This window comes from Hippocampus zosterae, chromosome 3 (assembly GCF_025434085.1).
Source record: "Hippocampus zosterae strain Florida chromosome 3, ASM2543408v3, whole genome shotgun sequence".
In the NCBI taxonomy this organism is placed as follows: domain Eukaryota; kingdom Metazoa; phylum Chordata; class Actinopteri; order Syngnathiformes; family Syngnathidae; genus Hippocampus; species Hippocampus zosterae.
In genome coordinates, this window is record NC_067453.1 from 16,916,680 (window position 1) to 16,935,866 (window position 19,187).

General features: G+C 45.1%; 2 protein-coding genes across 2 annotated transcripts in view; one reads left to right on the forward strand and one right to left on the reverse strand.

The window, feature by feature from the left end:
- sephs1 (selenophosphate synthetase 1) overlaps window positions 1–19,187 on the reverse strand; it is a 162,189-nt gene that overhangs the window by 16,947 nt on the left and 126,055 nt on the right. The gene's annotated exons all lie outside the window — the stretch shown is intronic.
- si:dkey-234i14.6 (uncharacterized) lies at window positions 2,136–12,354 on the forward strand. The gene is made up of 5 exons (XM_052060366.1): window positions 2,136–2,777; window positions 4,742–4,918; window positions 8,409–8,618; window positions 10,065–10,278; window positions 10,987–12,354. The coding sequence occupies exons 1-5, from the start codon at window positions 2,136–2,138 to the stop codon at window positions 11,163–11,165; spliced, it is 1,422 nt and encodes a 473-aa protein (XP_051916326.1). The 3' UTR covers window positions 11,166–12,354.

Here is a 19,187-nt window from a genome sequence, read left to right on the forward strand (position 1 = left end):
TACAGTGTTGTACGAAATGATCTTGTGATTAGGGTTTTATCCAATTTCTCAGTGGCATCATCACGAGATTAGGCTCTTTTCTCAGATTTTTGTCATACACTTTTTAATTTACCAAACAAAATCAGTTGAGACTTTTGACACTATCCATATCCAGCTAAAGATCTCCTTTGTAAATGTACACAAACATTATTCCGTCGCCATGTTTTAAAAGACTTTGTCGTTATATTCATCCCGTGCAGTGATGAGTTATTCTGAACTGTAGATGGCTGCGGTCCAGGACGTCCCTGAGATAGTAGCATCCGACGTCACTCACTCTCTGACCTTGTTACACGCTGTGTGTAACCATGGCAATTCAGTGTTCCTGATGTTCCTAGTCGTCTGGTCGGCCGTGCGTGCGCGTCATCACAGTTCAGGCATCGTCTGCTTTGCGCGTCATTACCTCACCGGTCTGAGCCCGGTTAGGTTGACAGGCAAATTGCCGGTGTCGGATTTTCCTCCGCTGACGTCCGAAAAGGATTTACTCTAACGGTGGGGAATGCTGAAATGTTTGCTCACTGCGGAGGGGGTCATTGTGTTTGTTCAACCATGGTGGCATTTATCTGCTCCTCAGTTAAGCAAGCGAAATATTTTGGCTGCGGTCCAGTGGGGCCAAGTGACGTGTGCACAAGAACCCTGACCTGGAACGTCTGTGATGTACACACAATTGGTTGTTCTGTGTTATCACACTTGATTCATTTGACCCAACTGCACACGAGAGACATGTGTTGTGCTCCTCAGCAGTCCAAATGTGACATAGTTGTACCTTGATTTAAGTGATGAAATTGTGAATTCAGTTTTTCCCATTGAGACAAATTGAACACAATCAAAAAGTTTTACTGAACAGTGTTGTACTGTACAAAAACCCCCTCTGTGATAACATTTGTTGCCCAGATACCCTGCAAATACAGAATATAACAGCAGGAAACAATACCGCACCTACTATTTTATCTTTCCTTGTGTTCTTCTTTCTGTAAAGATTAATGTAAAGATTTTTCTAAATATAAATCTTCCGCTTGCATTTTTCAAGTGCCTTATTCTGATTGGGAGTAGCATATTTCATTTCAACTAGAAGGGGAGCGATGATAGAGACTTGATGACAGAGTGTTCATCAAATGACAAAAGTGCATCTCGATTCACAAATCGGCGCCGTGACTGTCACCATGGTAACAATCCAGTAGGTCAGCAGAATGGAGAGAGAACACGGTCGCTGCAAAATTTATGTCCTTAAGCCTCAGAAATGGTCACACATGCCATCACAGTGGACGTGATGATACATAAATTGCAACTTGAACTACTTCAATATGTTCATGTTAAATTACAACCGAATCACATCTAAATGTGTATTTATGTTGTGGTTTCTGTCTTAATTTCTTCAACTCCAAAAACGTCCCTCTTGAAGCCAGTAGAGGTTTTGCACAATTTTCTCCACTTTTCTTGAAATTGTGTCAAATTTGAAACTAATTGAGTACTTTTTGCATAGGTTCTACTAAATTCACCAAAAAAAAAACCCTAAACTATTTCCTGCGGTATACTTCCAGCTCGAGCCTTGTAGCCTGTAGTGCTTATGTAACTTTGTGTGTGACTTCTTCTGCAGGAACCTTTGCAAATGTGAGAACATTGATAATTCTCAAGTCAAGTTTTATTGTCAAGTATGCTCTCTGTGCAACATACAGCAAAGATGAAATTCCTTTTCCCCTCAACCATACAGTAGTGCAAACATGCAGTGCATTCAAACACGCACAGCTACAAATATGGGCAGCAAAACTGAACTCAGGACTCTTTCCAACTCATTTTGGAATGTCACCACCGTCTCAAAAAACCCAAACACATTAATGGAAATATAGTGTCAACATTATTACCATTATCATAATTTGATATTAAACTGAAAAATCTAAATTTCATTTTCGCTGACAGGTCAAATTTAACCTGCAGCCTCAATGTACACAAACCTGTAGTGCATGTAAAAAATAATTATAATTAAAAAAAAAAATTAGGTACTGCGATTTTGTTGTATTTTGGAACACTTTGAGTGAAAGACTGACATTTAGTGTACCGGTATTTATTATTACTGTCAAATGTGATAACGATCACGCGATATGTCTGAGAGAGAGACAGAGAGAAAGAACGCACATGGCACGTCTCAGGCGACAAGTGTTGACCGCCTGGGACAGCCTTCATTCACCCTCCCACCGGCGGACGAAAGGGAGTCCGCCCTCCTCCTGCCTCTCATCCAGACACAACAGCCGCCCGGGCGTCTTCGGGTCATGGACGGCGCGAAGTCTCAGCCCGTCGGCGTGGAGGAGGCAGAGGACAGGTTCCGCGTCCTCGCCTATGACACGGCGCTCAGCACGGTGGTGGCGGTGGCAGTGTACGTGGCGCTCAAAGCCGGCCTAGACGGCGTCCGCCGGTGGCGCGCCCGCATCTCGGTGCTCGTCGTGGGCTCGGGTCCCGTGGGGTTGACGGCCGCCCTGGTCGCTGTCCGCTCGGGGAAAGTGCTGCAGCTGACCGTGCTGGACGAGCGGAACCGGAGCGCGCTGCTCTGCCGGCCGCAGCAGATCGCCCTGGACCCACGCAGCGTGGATTTTCTACTGGGACTCGGGGTGGACTTTGACAACATGGAGGGATGCTGGCAAGACGAGCACTTCTTCACCAGGGTCGGCGTGTTCCAGGAGTACCTGCTCAGCATCCTGGAGCAAAAAAAGCAGCAAGTGGACGTCAGGGTGCAGCTCGGCACCAAGGTACACACATTTATGCAAATACGTTTTTATAGCTTTTGATGAGGCTTGTTAACGAAAATACCTATGGGTGGCAAAAAACAAAAAATCTTCCAAATCCAGTGGCTGTCATTGGTGTGCAGGGAAGATTGCAAGACTGCCTTAAGTGTGTGAAGATGCTAAATGCTAAATGTTCCCTTTTTGGACAGCTTTTTCCTTATAATAAAAAAAAAGTAACCTGGACGCGCTGCTTAACTTTTCCCATGCTATTCTATTCAAAATATGTCATCATAAACATAAATTATGATTTATGCAACTTTCTGCCAAATTCTTGCTTGTTGAGTGTTTACAATGTACACAATCCCACTTTTTGTACAGTTCTTTTATTAAAATGTCAAGTGAATGCAGTTAGTACTTAACTTTTCATACGCTATCCTTCAAAACAATTGAAACACAATTTCGTGCTCAACTTTTTACAATATTCCATCCTAAATTTTCTTGACTCAGTGCAGGTCTTTTTTGCCCCATTCACCCCCTATTGTAATGATGGGATAATAGGGACTCCTTGTCCCTTCTCCCGCAGCCAGAACTCATCCCGGAAGAAATAAGAGAGTTGTCATGCATGCCTCGAGTATGTATGCAAAGAGTGACTGCTCATTGAATATTTGTGTCATGGCTGCAGAACAGAGACTTCTTGTTTTTATCCCGCTCTTCGCCTCATTAAACAGCAATGCTTGCAATCTAAACCCGCACATGACCTTGTTGTACGTCCACACGTCTACATTCCGCCTTGGCGCCGATGACTTTGCAAAGTGGAGAAGAGAGTCTTAAGTAAAAAAAATAAATAAATAAAAATAAAAAATGGGTTGCATTACCACCACAAACAGGGAACCCAGCTTTATTAGGGGCATACATTGCAGACCCACCTGCATTGTTTAAGTTGGTGCTCGAGAGAGCAGTTTTTGTTTTATTAGTTTAAACATATCAAAATCTTGGTGTCAAAGGAGTATGTTGAGCTGAGACGAACATTTCATGCATCTAGAAATAAGTACACCTATTGTTTTGTTGCCATGTTTCTTGGCAGTAATAAACCTTTTTGATGGTGCGTTAATAATTGTGGATTCACACTTTTTGTGATTGTGCTTGGTCCTTATGCCTACAAAATAGTGGCGGCTCAATTCTAGCCAGTGTTCCCTCACATTTTGTTATTTGCCGTTTCCTGCTTTTGTTCTCACTGTATCATCGTTCAAGTAAGTCAATGAGTTTTATTCAGACAAAAGTAGTGCTTTCCCGCCATCTTGTGGCATCTTGGCTCCGGGGAAATATGTTGAGGAGTTTTGTTCAGATAAAAATGTGCTTTTCTGTCATCTGTCGTCATGGTGTCATAGAAATCTGAGAGAAGTCGATGAGCCTCACTGAGACACACACTTGTGACATCTGCAGGGAATTAGAGCTCTGACTCTATTCCACTATAACATCACTTACCATAAAATGCAATATACAGTCGCTTGGTAACACCTATTTCCTGCTGGTTTCATCCAGTAACTGAGGAGCCCAAATGTGTCATTTAAAGGGTTCCCTCTCGACGCCGCCTTGAATGCCATAACTGTGAGCCGTTCCAGCTGCCGTTATTTCTCTCTTTCAGCCTCACACCACTTAGTCCCTCACCTTCTCCTTCCCTCCACGAATACCTGCTATTTCACCCAAGAACACTTAAGTGAGAGGATATTGGTGTCAAGGAGGTATGACATGTTCATTATTAGCTATATTTGGGGAAGGATCTAAGGTTTCCAGTCAAGTCAACTTTATTGTCAAATGTGCTCTATGCGCAACATACAGCACAAATGAAATTTCTTTCCTCTCAACCACAGGATAGAGGTAGAGAAGGTTGGCTCGTTGTTGGAAGAACGTGACAGAGCAACGGCTGCATTTTTATGTTCTTGCCTTTGATGACATCAGCTGTGATTCCATTGTGTTTTCTTCTCCAGTTCACACAGGATTATCTGCGGCGCATCCCAGCCGAAGAGTGGCCACGTGTGATTGTGTTGGCCGACGGTTCATGCGGCGACTCCTGTTCCGTGCTGGGCCTCAGCTCCGACTACACGGTGGAGTCGTGCCACGCCTACGGAGCCAACGCCAGCATCGAGAGGCTGGACCAGAGACAGGTGGCATATACAAACATGAGCACAAACATACTGAAGTGTGCGGAGCGATTGGCACGGGAAGTCAGCAGAAACAGGATATTGCAAGATATTAAAGAGACTATAAGTCCACAATTCGAGCAAATGGGCAAATACAAAAAAGGTGATTACTATAAATATTCCTGTCGACATGTCAGCAAAAATATTTGACCTTTTGAGAAGAGCCGCAGTTCAGATGAGGCGGATGATGGCTTTCTATTCACAACGTGCATCATTTATTTCTCAGCTAAACTAAATTGAAATTCACATACGGGCGGCAATATTTTCAGATTTGCATCTCATTTCATATGACGAACGTACATATACTGTATATATAGAACCCACACAGCTCCATATAACATGCTGTGTGGGTTCTATACTCCAGTATCTTAATACAGTGGATATAAAAAGTTCAGACACATTTACTCAAATGCAAATTTTTCGTAATGTGAAAAAAGGAGACCAAATTTTTCCAAAACGTTTTCCACCAATAATGTGGCCTAGATTACCATCACGTCTCTATTGAAAATCAATGAAATCTTTTGGTGAGGGGAACATTACATAAATAAATACATACATACCGGTACATAAATAAACAACCGGGCTAATGTGGTTGCACAGGTCTGCACACCCTCTTATAGCTGGGCTGTGTCCAGAATTAACCAAAGTCAAACTCGTGTTTAATTGGAGTCAGCGGACACCCGCCACCATCTGATTAAGACCAAATAAAGTTCAACTGTTCTATTTGGCTTTTCCTAACATTTTTTAAAAAACTTTCTAGGAGAAGAATGGAGGTTTTGTGCTAACATTGCCTGCTACACAGAGACAAATGGTGTTGAATTCACTCAGTTATTTCATCACATAGTTGCACACAATAGAATCATCTGGATCCAGATTTTTTTTAAACAAGACTAAGATATGGTAAGATAAGAAAACCTGTATTTGCCTCACAATGGAGAAATTCCCAATTTATATATACAGATACTTAAAAGATGTATCTAAATCCAGATTATTCTATTGTGTGCAGCCACTTGTCAAAATAAACCTTAGTAAATTCAACACGTAATTTTTTTTCAGTGTATTTTGAACTGGTGATAAAGCCATCAACCTGAAGAATAACAAGCTCATGCGTGACTGTAGGTATGGCGTACTTTTTGTGGTGAGCAATGCTGCATTTGCATCCATACCTTTTTGGAATTATGGACAAAAAGTTGGTTTCATTGGACCATACCAAAATCTCTCAAACGCATTTGGCAAAATGTGTTTTGGTCCAATAAAACAAGGCTGAATATTTTTGTCAAATCCCAGTTATGAGTGGGTGTGCACACTTGTGCAGTCACATTGTTTTGGTTTATTTTGACTTCCCTTCTTGAAAAGAAAAGAAAAACGGACTTGCACAGGTTATAGGTGCCTTTAATTTTCTATATATGATAAAAACCGGCGGCCCGGTAGTCCAGTGGTTAGCACGTCGGCTTCACAGTGCAGAGGTACCGGGTTCGATTCCAGCTCCGGCCTCCCTGTGTGGAGTTTGCATGTTCTCCCCGGGCCTGCGTGGGTTTTCTCCGGGTGCTCCGGTTTCCTCCCACGTTCCAAAAACATGCGTGGCAGGCTGATTGAACACTCTAAATTGTCCCTAGGTGTGAGTGTGAGTGCGAATGGTTGTTCGTCTCTGTGTGCCCTGCGATTGGCTGGCAACCAATTCAGGGTGTCCCCCGCCTACTGCCCTAAGACAGCTGGGATAGGCTCCAGCACCCCCCGCGACCCTAGTGAGGATCAAGCGGCTCGGAAGATGAATGAATGAATGATAAAAACCCAAACAACCATAAAGCAGTTGAATTTTCAACTTTTCATGTCCACTGTACATGTTGATCCACAATCTCTCCTGCTGTGTGATGCCATCTTAACGATTCACATCACGCACAGAGGTTGCGCGGCCTAATCCTGTTATGCCCCTTCCCACCCCCCCTTCACCCCTTCCAGGCGTGTTTCCTGTTCTGATTGAATTTGCCTCCCAGGATACAACCCGCTCGGCCTTGCTCACCGTCCTTCCTCGTCTCCATCACTTGGCTGTTTTATGTCAGAACAAGAGAGATGGATCAATTCCGATTGGAGGGAGGATGGGGATTGTAATTTTGTAGTGTTGAACTGAAAGGGATCCATCACAAGCAGAGATCATGTACTGTATGTTCTCTGCTTTATGACCCGATCGAGCTCAAGCGTCCAAAGGGCCCAATCAGCACGTACATTTTCCAAAATAGGGGTTTTGGATCCTGGGATCCCTGACACAGGAGACCTTTTCCAAGGAACCCCTCTGAATGCCCAACACTAATTAACTAATTAACTGCCGTGGACGTTTATAACCATCAATTGAAATCCAATCGGTTACAACAGTTTATTTCAATGTAATCTTTTCCAATAACAAATAATGAAAACTGTTAGTTAAAACTTGTCATCATGAAGCCCTTATTAATGATACTGACAGTGTTTTAAAGGAGACAATAATGTATTCCCCCCCCACCCCACATTTAAAACACTTCTTTGGTGTCTAAATTATTATACATACATACACATTGTCTTGATTTTGAGGATGCTCCGCGATCCATTTATTTATTTATTTATTTATTCATTCATTCATTCATCTTCCGAGCCGCTTGATCCTCGCTAGGGTCGCGGGGGGTGCTGGAGCCTATCCCAGCTGTCTCCGGGCAGTAGGCGGGGGACACCCTGAATCGGTTGCCAGCCAATCGCAGGGCACACAGAAACGAACAACCATTCGCACTCACACTCACACCTAGGGACAATTTAGAGTGTTCAATCAGCCTGCCACGCATGTTTTTGGAATGTGGGAGGAAACCGGAGCACCCGGAGAAAACCCACGCAGGCCCAGGGAGAACATGCAAACTCCACACAGGGAGGCTGGAGCTGGAATCGAACCCGGTACCTCTGCACTGTGAAGCCGACGTGCTAACCACTGGACTACCGGGCCGCTCTAAATTATTATTTCATCCAAAATATCTCAAGGATTAAGTTTTATTTCACACTTAGACACCCTATTTCTTGACTTCTCTGGCAAGTGACTGGACACACCGTCCCATTTACTGCTCTGCAAACGGCGACCACAAAGACTGGAGAAAAAGATTTTAAATTTTCTTTTAAAGACAATAACAGCATTTTCACTCATGGAGGCAGCACTTTGTAATCAATCTCAATGCAAACTCAAACACAGAGTAGCTCTACCTACCATTTGCTCGTGGTTATTCCAGGTAGTATATTCCTGCAATTGCTTGAAAGTGTCTCTGGATCTTCGCCCAGTCGAGCTGATGGAAGTTATGGGGAGTGAAACGCAATCTGGGGCATTGTTATGCAAATGAGCACCACTGTTCCATCACCATATAGAAATGACAATGACAATTCCCCGGTTGAGATTTTGTGAGTTGTATTTTATTTATTTTTATTTTTGACGTATTATCATCAGGTGCCCACTCCGGAGATCCGCGCCCACAGTCTCTACTTTGATCTGTCCGCATATGGGGTGGAAGCCCTGAGGGAGCACCGCAACCCCGCCGTCAAGCCCGGCTTCCACTTGAAGATTTACGGCACCTTCAGGAACCGCTACATGGCCCTTGCATGTCCCGCCTCTGACACCAGGATGGTCCGCTTCCTCAGACACACGGCCAACTCCTCAGTGAGTTACTAGTACGTTTGTTTGAAAGTTTGACAATTCAGTGCACTTAATAGAATGACTACAGTGCACTAAGAGGTACAACTGTCTTAATGTAATGTTTTGTAATAGTCCTGAGTCGAAGGCACTAGTGGGACAAAAATATGTACTGCATGTTCTTTGTCATCATTTATAGGTCAACTTTGGTATAGTAGGAGGACAACTATGTGTTACTCGAGTCGCAAAACTGTTCAGTCTGCACTTGTCGACAACTGTGTGCTACTGGTACTCCTAATAACATTACAATCTGCAAGTTACCATTCAGTGCTTCACAATAAGGACTAAAATTATGCTAATCTCAACTACCGGTGTAATGCCGAACACTTCTCATGCAAAGGATTATTCCATTTTGTCAGCAAAATGGGAAACTATATCAGATGATCTTTAATGTCACAGATTGCAGTCAAAACAGTACTAGTCCTTAAAATGGAGTTTAAGGACCTAATCTAGTGCAGGAAGTCTTTGCAGCACACAGCGATGGGGTTTGCCTTGAGCCCCCAAATGACAAAATACGCCACTGCTAATGCACTGACCAAACATCAAAGTGGTGTTTACAGAAGCTTGTTCTAGGTACTCATCACCTTGCACTCAACAGAGTCCATTAGAGTTTTTTGTGTATGTGTGTGTGTGTGTGCACTGTTGTGTGTGAGTGCAGGTTAAAGTCTTTAGATGCGCTCAGAGTGCGTCTGACAAGAGGAATGGTGTGTGTGTGTGTGTGTGTGTCTGTGTGTGTGTGTGTATACTTATTTTTGTGTCCGCTGCATACGCACACTCAGTTACGTGGCAAAGCTGTCCTTGTTGCTACGTGGGCGTCCGTGGTGTGTCGCGTTACTTGGTAACAAATGCTTTCGCAGATTTGCGTAGAAAGAAGACAAGCATCACAAAAGAGGGTGGGAGAGAGAGAGAGAGAGAGAGAGAGAGAGAGAGAGAGAGAGAGAGAGTGAGCTTTGGTTGGCACTGCCCTCACCCTTGAATTGAAAATTGTTCATCTCCAGTGCTTTGATGAACCGTCACAGATATTAAGTCATGAAAATTCGGTTCACTAATTCAGAATGAACCTTCTTTTGAAACGTTTTAGATGTGTTCATGCAAACAAGAGTTATTAAAGGTGGGCATTTTTGTCCAATTTTGTTATTTCTGACTTCTGCTCTTGAAATTCGAGGGACCTGACTTAATTCAACTCAATTAACAAGCAGCAGTTTTAATAATTCATCAAAAAAGTCTTCAAGCTTTACTGTCAAACATAAAACAAAATGAATGACATGTTATGTTAAAAGTCATGGGAAATGCCGCAGATGCAGTGCAGTAAATGTGATCTCTTAACATTTTTTTCATTTAAAAGGTTATCCCAAAATGTCAAGAAGTAATAATGTCATTGAAAGGACCGTCTTTCTTTCTTTACTCGGTCAGCTTATGAAGAACATCTTCCATCAGTCCTTCAACGCGTACAAGACTGACATTGAGCCACGGCTGAATGACGTGACGCTCTACCACATGCAATGCAGTCGGCGTCTCTTTGAGATCCAGCTGTCGCACAGACGTGTCAGCGCCGCCTACATCGAGGGGGACCATGTCGCTGTCACCGTGGAGGGAGAGGCGGCCCGCGTCCTCAACTTTGACACGGGTACTATAAAAATAGTGTGGGATATTATTCTTTTGGTAGAAATTAATTTGACCTTCTGAAAACCTTTTGCTGCTAATGTCCAAGTGAAATGTTGGTTTCTGGTATGTGCCTCATGTGAGGCCAACTCCTCATTATTTCAATCCTTTTTGTGCAACTTGTTTTGCTCGATCAAAGAGCTGAACTGCAAAATTGTATCCATGAAAATCTCCGAGCCATTTCTGCAACCCTTCCAGTTTCTTTGTTTCAACCCGTTGATGATGCTATAAACTAACTGGCTGGAGGCATTTTGATGTAATTTTATTCGTAGAGATGGTACACTCTATACTAAATCCTCTTTTCCCATTGAAATGAATAGAAATGTTGTCATCTGTCCAAGCCTCCAAAACATTGAAGCATGTTTTTTTTAAATAAGGTAAATAACAAATTACGATAGTGTATTTCATCCAGACTTATAGTAAGTATATAATTAAATAGAATTTAAAGGAATAAACCAATTGAGCATCATGATTTAATGCTTCAATTTTATTTACTGTGCTGCTCCTTCTGGTGTGCGTGCCTCGGCCATCTGGGGGCAGTATAGCACAGACAAACGGTACATGGAGATGGTCACACAGTTTATTCATTCAGTATTTCTGACATAATGTCCACCAGAGGGTGTTGATCTAATATGTTTTCATTATTATTACCTTTGAATTGTGTATCCTCTAGGCTGCGGCGTGAATCTCGGCTTGCGAGGCCTGGAGTCAATGGGGACGTTTATCTACCGCACCGCCACTGCCGTCGACCGGCACGACATCCTGGAGGCCCTCTCGGACAAAATGCAGCACTCCAGACAAGTGGCTCGCACCTTCAAGCAGACTGGCTTGACTGAGTCCATGTATGCCTGACGTTGGCTGCTTGTGTGGTCAGTGCATACTGCCCTTCTCGTCATCACAGAGAGAAGGTAACGCCAATGACTTGATATCAACTCACCTAAAAGTGTAATGTAATGACATTCTGATGTCTTTGATAGAGTAGCATATTTTTGTGTGAGTAGTTCTATCCTTTATCATGCTGGATGTAGAAGTGAGGAAATACTCGATGTTCAAGTTCAGGTGATCTTCAGTCCCTGGCAACACCACCTAAATTTGTACACATGTTGAAACGCTAACTGATATTAACACCGGGAGTTAAGTCACCATTACAGGAAATATGTGAATGAAAAATACTTTTATGCCATTAATATAAACCATTCTAATTAAAGAGAGCGGTGGTAACTGAACAATACATCTTGTGCTGCATCCTACTACAACAGGTCAACAAGAAAATTCAAATCAAAGGTTGCGTTGTTTCTTTCTCGCACATCAAGTTTTTGGCATATCTTGATTTTTTTTTTTTGTTTCCGTTTTCAATTTTGACCTTTAAAAGCTTGCGTTATACGGATTTTACCACGGATTGTAATTTATACCTTTGAGGTTTCAGAAAAAAAGATCCACCTGAGCTAACCCTGAGTTCATAAATATTACAAAGTGATAAATATGTTACTAAAATACATTTTACATTATTGTTTTTATTATCACCATTATTGTGATTATGAAAAGCTTATGTACTAGAAGAAAATAATGGGCAGATTCAAATGCAATTAGCACTCAAATGTCTTCAAGAAAGGTTTACTTGCATCTCTCGTTATTAGTATTTTCAAAAACTTTTTTGACCAGTGTAATTTATCAGATCCCAATTACAACCTCCAAACACACCACCTCTGGACCGTTGTAAAACGAAATGATGCGCAAGCAGTTCTGAATTTTGCCTGATTTAGATGTCACAAGGAGGGTCATGGTTGACCGATTGTGACATATCCTGCTCTGACGTTTGCCCGGTATGATCAGAGTCTTCAAAAGTCTCTTGAACGCAAGAAAAAGTTGCTTTATTTGTTGCCAGTTGTCTTAGTGGCTACAAAGTTGTAGAGTCACAGAGAGATTCATCCATCAATTGGGATTCCTCTCAAGCAAAGCGGATTTTCAGCAAGGCTACAAAATTAAGTTCTGTCACTGTTGATACATGAGATATTTTAATGATAAAATATGTCTCCATTAAGTGTTGAATTCATGTGATTTCATATGAATGTGATCAAATTATTTTACTATGGAGGAAATTTAGTCAGGCAGCTAAATAAATAAATAAATACATACATACATTCATATATATATATATATATATATATATATATATATATATATATATGGGCGGCCCGGTAGTCCAGTGGTTAGCACGTCGGCTTCATAGTGCAGAGGTGCCGGGTTCGATTCCAGCTCCGGCCTCCCTGTGTGGAGTTTGCATGTTCTCCCCGGGCCTGCGTGGGTTTTCTCCGTGTGCTCCGGTTTCCTCCCACATTCCAAAAACATGCATGGCAGGCTGATTGAACACTCCAAATTGTCCCTAGGTGTGAGTGTGAATGGTTGTTCGTTTCTGTGTGCCCTGTGATTGGCTGGCAACCGATTCAGGGTGTACCCCGCCTACTGCCCAGAGACAGCTGGGATAGGCTCCAGCACCCCCCGCGACCCTAGTGAGGATCAAGCGGCTCGGATGATGAATGAATGAATATATATATATATATATATATATATATATATATATATACACACACACACACACACACACACACACACACACACACACACGGGCGGCCCGGTAGTCCAGTGGTTAGCACGTCGGCTTCACAGTGCAGAGGTACCGATTCCAGCTCCGGCCTCCCTGTGTGGAGTTTGCATGTTCTCCCCGGGCCTGCGTGGGTTTTCTCCGGGAACTCCGGTTTCCTCCCACATTATAAAAACATGCATGGCAGGCTGATTGAACACTCTAAATTGTCCCTAGGTGTGAGCGTGAGCGTGGATGGTTGTTCGTCTCTGTGTGCCCTGTGATTGGCTGGCAACCGATTCAGGGTGTCCCCCGCCTACTGCCCGGAGACAGCTGGGATAGGCTCCAGCACCCCCCGCGACCCTAGTGAGGATCAAGCGGTTCGGAAGATGAATGAATGAATATATATACACACACACACAATGAAATTGTGTACAGGTGCACCTGTCATTCAAAAAAAATCTTGAATGACAAATTTATATTCTTAATCAATCAAGTGTTTGGACTTAGACCACTGTTGCACTGGAGTTGTAGTGGCAGTCCTAATAATCACTCCCCCGCTTAGTGACAGAAATAGACTTTGCCCATTGAATTTCTCAGTGGCTCAGTTTAGCCATCTTCAGTACTTTCTTTCGGACAGGGTATGTAGTTTAAATAGAGCTTTGCTGCCCTCTAGCAGTCTTTGAATCATACAACATAAAAAATGCCACATCACCACGGTTAAAGCACATTCGAATGGTGACACTGGCAGCATCAGAATCAGATGGCAGTCATTTCATTAACATTTATTAGCCATGTACATTTATAATAAGGGGTGCAATTCAGGTGTTGTCTCAATGTAAAGGCGCACACATTGCTGTACTTCTATCATGAAAATAAAAAAAAAAATCTCTTTTGACAGTGCAACCTCCCAATATATAGAATTTAATTTCATTAAATTGCGCTGTCACAGATAGTCTGGTGCTCTTGGTCTACCAAATACAGATCGTACCCAACTAAAGCTGCTCCTGTGTGTTAAAATGACCTTAAGACAAGACTGTAGACTTACACAAGACAATGAGTCACAAAACGTATTTTCTTTTTTTGCACCTTTAACATTAGTGTTTCAAACTAATAAAAACATGTCCCCATCCAAATCAGTCACCTCTAATGAAGTAGGCCAGCTGAACCCTCCCAGGTCAACTGCGTTCACCTCTGAACTGGCCCTTTGCTCTACTACAAGGCCTCTCAATGCGTAGATTATTCACAATCATGACAACATCGTCTCTCGTTGCATATAATTAACAGCGGGGGTGGGGTTTGTGCGATGGTGAAGGACAACTTAATCAATGCATGGAATGACAGATTGGTAAATGAATTAGACTGGCCAACGGGGTCTGTGGGCTGCAATCAATGACAAATGTTACAAGTACTGAATGCACGGTGAGACTCAGCTGCTTTGTACTATCCATCCATCCATCCATCCATCCATCTTCTACCGCTTATCCGGGGCCGGGTCGCGGGGGCAACAGCTTTAGCAGGGAAGCCCAGACTTCCCTCTCCCTAGCTACTTCTTCCAGCTCTCCCCGGGGGATCCCGAGGCGTTCCCAGGCCAGCTGGGTGACATAGTCTCTCCAGCGTGTCCTGGGTCTTCCTCGGGGTCTCCTCCCGGTGGGACATGCCCGGAACACCTCACCAGGGAGGCGTTCAGGAGGCATCCGAATCAGATGCCCAAGCCACCTCATCTGGCTCCTCTCGATGTGGAGGAGAAGCGGCTCGACTCGGAGCCCCTCCCGGATGACCGAGCTTCTCACCTTATCTCTAAGGGAGAGCCCGGACACCCTGCGGAGAAAACTCATTTCGGCCGCTTGTATCCGGGATCTCGTTCTTTCGGTCACGACCCATAGCTCGTGACCATAGATGAGGGTTGGAACGTAGATCGACCGGTAAATTGAGAGCTTCGCCCTTTGGCTCAGCTCCTTCTTCACCACGACAGACCGATACAACGTCCGCATCACAGCAGACGCTGCACCGATCCGCCTGTCGATCTCTTGCTCCCTCCTGCCCTCACTCGTGAACAAGACCCCAAGATACTTAAACTCCTCCACTTGGGGCAAGATCTCCCCCCCGACCCGGAGGGGGCACTCCACCCTTTTCCGACTGAGGACCCTGGTTTCAGATTTGGAGGTGCTGATTTTCATCCCAACCGCTTCACACTCGGCTGCGAAACGCTCCAGTGAGAGTTGGAGAGCCCTGTTTGAAGGAGCCAACAGCACCACATCATCTGCAAAAAGCAGGGATGCAATATTGAGGCCACCAAAACGGACCCCCTCAACGCTTCGGCTGCGCCTAGAGATTCTGTCCATGAAGGTTATGAACAGAATCGGTGACAAAGGGCAGCCTTGGCGGAGTCCTACCCTCACTGGAAACGATTCCGACTTACTGCCGGCAATGCGGACCAAACTCTGACATCGGTGGTATAGTGACCGAACAGCCCGTATCAGGGGGTTCGGTACTCCATACCCACGAAGCACCCCCCACAGAACTCCCCGAGGGACACGGTCAAACGCCTTCTCCAAGTCCACAAAACACATGTAGACTGGTTGGGCGAATTCCCACATACCCTCGAGAACCCTGCTAAGGGTGTAGAGCTGGTCCACTGTTCCACGGCCGGGACGAAAACCACACTGCTCCTCCTCAATCTGAGGCTCGACTTCCTGACGGACCCTCCTCTCCAGCACCCCTGAATAGACCTTACCAGGGAGGCTGAGGAGTGTGATCCCTCTGTAGTTGGAACACACCCTCCGGTCCCCCTTTTTAAAAAGAGGGACTACCACCCCGGTCTGCCAATCCAGAGGCACTCTCCCCGTTGACCACGCGATGTTGCAGAGGCGTGTCAACCAGGACAGCCCCACAACATCCAGAACCTTGAGGAACTCTGGGCGGATCTCATCCACCCCTGGGGCCTTGCCACCGAGGAGCTTTTTAACCACATCGGTGACTTCAACCACAGAGAAAGGAGAGCCCACCTCAGAGTCCCCAGGCTCTGCTTCCTCCAAGGAAGGCATGTTGGTGGAGTTGAGGAGGTCTTCGAAGTACTCTGCCCACCGGTTCACAACGTCCCGAGTCGAAGTCAGCAGCGCCCCATCCCCACTGTACACAGTGTTCGTGGTGCACTGCTTCCCCCTCCTGAGACGTCGGATGGTGGACCAGAATTTCCTCGAAGCCGTCCGGAAGTCGGCTTCCATGGCCTCACCGAACTCTTCCCATGCTCGGGTTTTTGCCTCGGCGACCACCGAAGCTGCGTTCCGCTTGGCCAGTCGGTACCCGTCAGCTGCCTCTGGGGTCCCACAGGCCATAAAGGCTCGATAGGACTCCTTCTTCAGCTTGACGGCATCCCTTACTGCTGGTGTCCACCAGCGAGTACGAGGGTTGCCGCCACGACAGGCACCAACCACCTTACGGCCACAACTCAGATTGGCCGCCTCAACAATAGAGGCACGGAACATGGTCCACTCGGACTCAATGTCCCCCGTCTCCCCCGGAACATGGGAAAAGCTCTGTCGGAGGTGGGAGTTGAAACTCCTTCTGACAGGGGATTCCGCCAGACGCTCCCAACAAACCCTCACAATACGTTTGGGTCTGCCAGGACGGACCGGCATCTTTCCCCACCATCGGAGCCTACTCACCACCAGGAGGTGATCAGTTGACAGCTCCGCCCCTCTCTTCACCCGAGTGTCCAGAACATGCGGCCGCAAATCCGATGACACGACCACAAGGTCGATCATCGAACTACGGCCTAGGGTGTCCTGGTGCCAAGTGCACACGTGGACACCCTTATGCTTGAACAAGGTGTTCGTTATGGACAGTCCGTGACGAGCACAGAAGTCCAATAACAAAACACCACTCGAGTTCTGATCGGGGGGGCCGTTCCTCCCAATCACGCCCCTCCAGGTCTCACTGTCATTGCCCACGTGAGCATTGAAGTCCCCCAGTAGAACAAGGGAGTCCCCAGCAGGAGTACTCTCCAGCACACCCTCCAAGGAATCCAAAAAGGGTGGGTATGCTGAGCTGCTGTTTGGTGCATATGCACAAACAACAGTCAGGACCCGTCCCCCCACCCGCAGGCGGAGGGATGCAACCCTCTCGTCCACCGGTGTGAACCCCAATGTACAGGCACTGAGCCGGGGGGCAATAAGTATGCCCACACCTGCTCTGCGCCTCTCACCGTGAGCAACTCCTGAGTGAAAGAGAGTCCAACCCCTCTCGAGAGGACTGGTACCAGAACCTAGGCTGTGTGTGGAGGCAAGTCCGACTATATCCAGTCGGAACTTCTCTGCCTCACACACCAGTTCGGGCTCCTTCCCCGCCAGAGAGGTGACATTCCATGTCCCAAGAGCTAGCTTCTGCAGCCGAGGATCGGACCGCCAGGGTCCCCGCCTTTGGCTGCCGCCCAGCTCGCATTGCACCCGACCCCTTTGACCACTCCCACGGGTGGTGAGACCATGAGAAGGGGGACCCACGTTGCCTCTTCGGGCTGAGCCCGGCCGGGCCCCATGGGTGTAGGCCCGGCCACCAGGCGCTCGCCAACGAGCCCCACCTCCAGGCCTGGCTCCAGAGGGGGGCCCCGGTGACCCGCGTCCGGGCAAGGGAAACTGGATACCATCGATTTTATCTGTCATTAAGGGGCTTTGTGAGCCATGCTTTGTCTGGTCCCTCCCCTAGGACCTGTTTGCCATGGGTGACCCTGCCAGGGGCATAAAGCCCCAGACAACTTAGCTCCTAGGATCATTGGGACACACAAACCCCTCCACCACCGTAAGGTGACGGCTCACGGAGAGGTGCTTTGTACTAATTTGACTCAATTGTAATATCTCCAAGACATCCCTTTGGACCCCTAAAGTGGAAATTAAACACATTTCTTGGACTTCATTTGTGCCCAAGTGTCTGAAAAAAAGTGCCTGGTACATGTTTAATCCTGCCACAGGAGGGCAGTATTTGACTATATTTGTGAAAAAAAATACAATAAAAAAACCGCAAAAGCTTCCACATCGGTTTACCCAGTCAATCATTCAGCTAAAACTTGCAAATAAAACATAACACGACTATAATGCAGGAAATTAAATATGAACAAATACATTGGAATTCTTTTTACAATACAAATTCTCCTTTTTAAATTTAAACGGTTTACAGTATATACTTAAGTTGTTAAAAAGATTTAAGACTTGACCTTGTCAAATAGTGAGCCTTCCACTTTGCTCCTTTGTTCTAAATAGTAGACCCTCATTGAAGATATTACTGTTATGTAGTCAAGCACAGAGGGATCAGAGATTGAACAAAATGGACAAAATGAGCCTCAGTTTGCCAAATAGTGAGCCAACAATGCAAATGCATTTTGTCACTAGTTTAGCATGACTTTATGGCGACCCATAATGTAAAGGAGTATCTTTTATATCATATGTATATGACTTCAAATAAGATATGGTTCCTGGCCTAACCAAAACTCCCAAAAGCAAACCAGAATTATAAACACAGAAGAAATGTTATTTTAATCTTGGCCTTTCACATTCACCTTCCACCATGAATGAATGAAGATGTCGTTCTCTCCCTTCTCTGCTCGTTTGAGAAGACGAGAGCAGAGGATGCCAGCACGACGCCGTATCGACGGGGCTTCACTTGCCGTCTGACACGCAGACAGGAAGTCACTGTCGCAGACTTGGATATTGGCGCCTCATCTGATACGCAACGAGGGCCGCCTTGTCTCGGCTGCTGCCCGCACAAACAAGTCGCACACACCAGGAAAACAACGAATGATATTCTTAATGTGCACAATGTTGGTGTCGTAGTGAAGTTGACATATTTCTCATTTTCAGTTTTGAACATCCTCGGGATTGCCCTCATAAGAATCATCCATACTGTATAAAATTATGACATATGGTACATAGTTTGTTTATTTGACATTAATATGTGGGTGATAATCCTTAAATCCACATCCCCCAGTTATAATAGGGTGAAACCATTTTTTAAAAGCCTCTGTCATAGAAGTAAGAGTATCTTGTCTTTGTCTCATTTTTTTATATTACAACAACCTGACATTTGGACAGGGTGTGTTGACTTTTTTAAAATCAACTGTAGTATTATTATTGTGTTGTGTATTGGAGTGCCAACCTGTATAAACTACCAAAAAAATCCTTATAAAGAGCAAAAAATCCTTATAACATACCAAAGCATTTTATATGTCAAAATAACGGCAGAAAAAAACTCACAAAATTTTCAATGATATTTACTGTAGATCTCCATAATACAATGTCTGG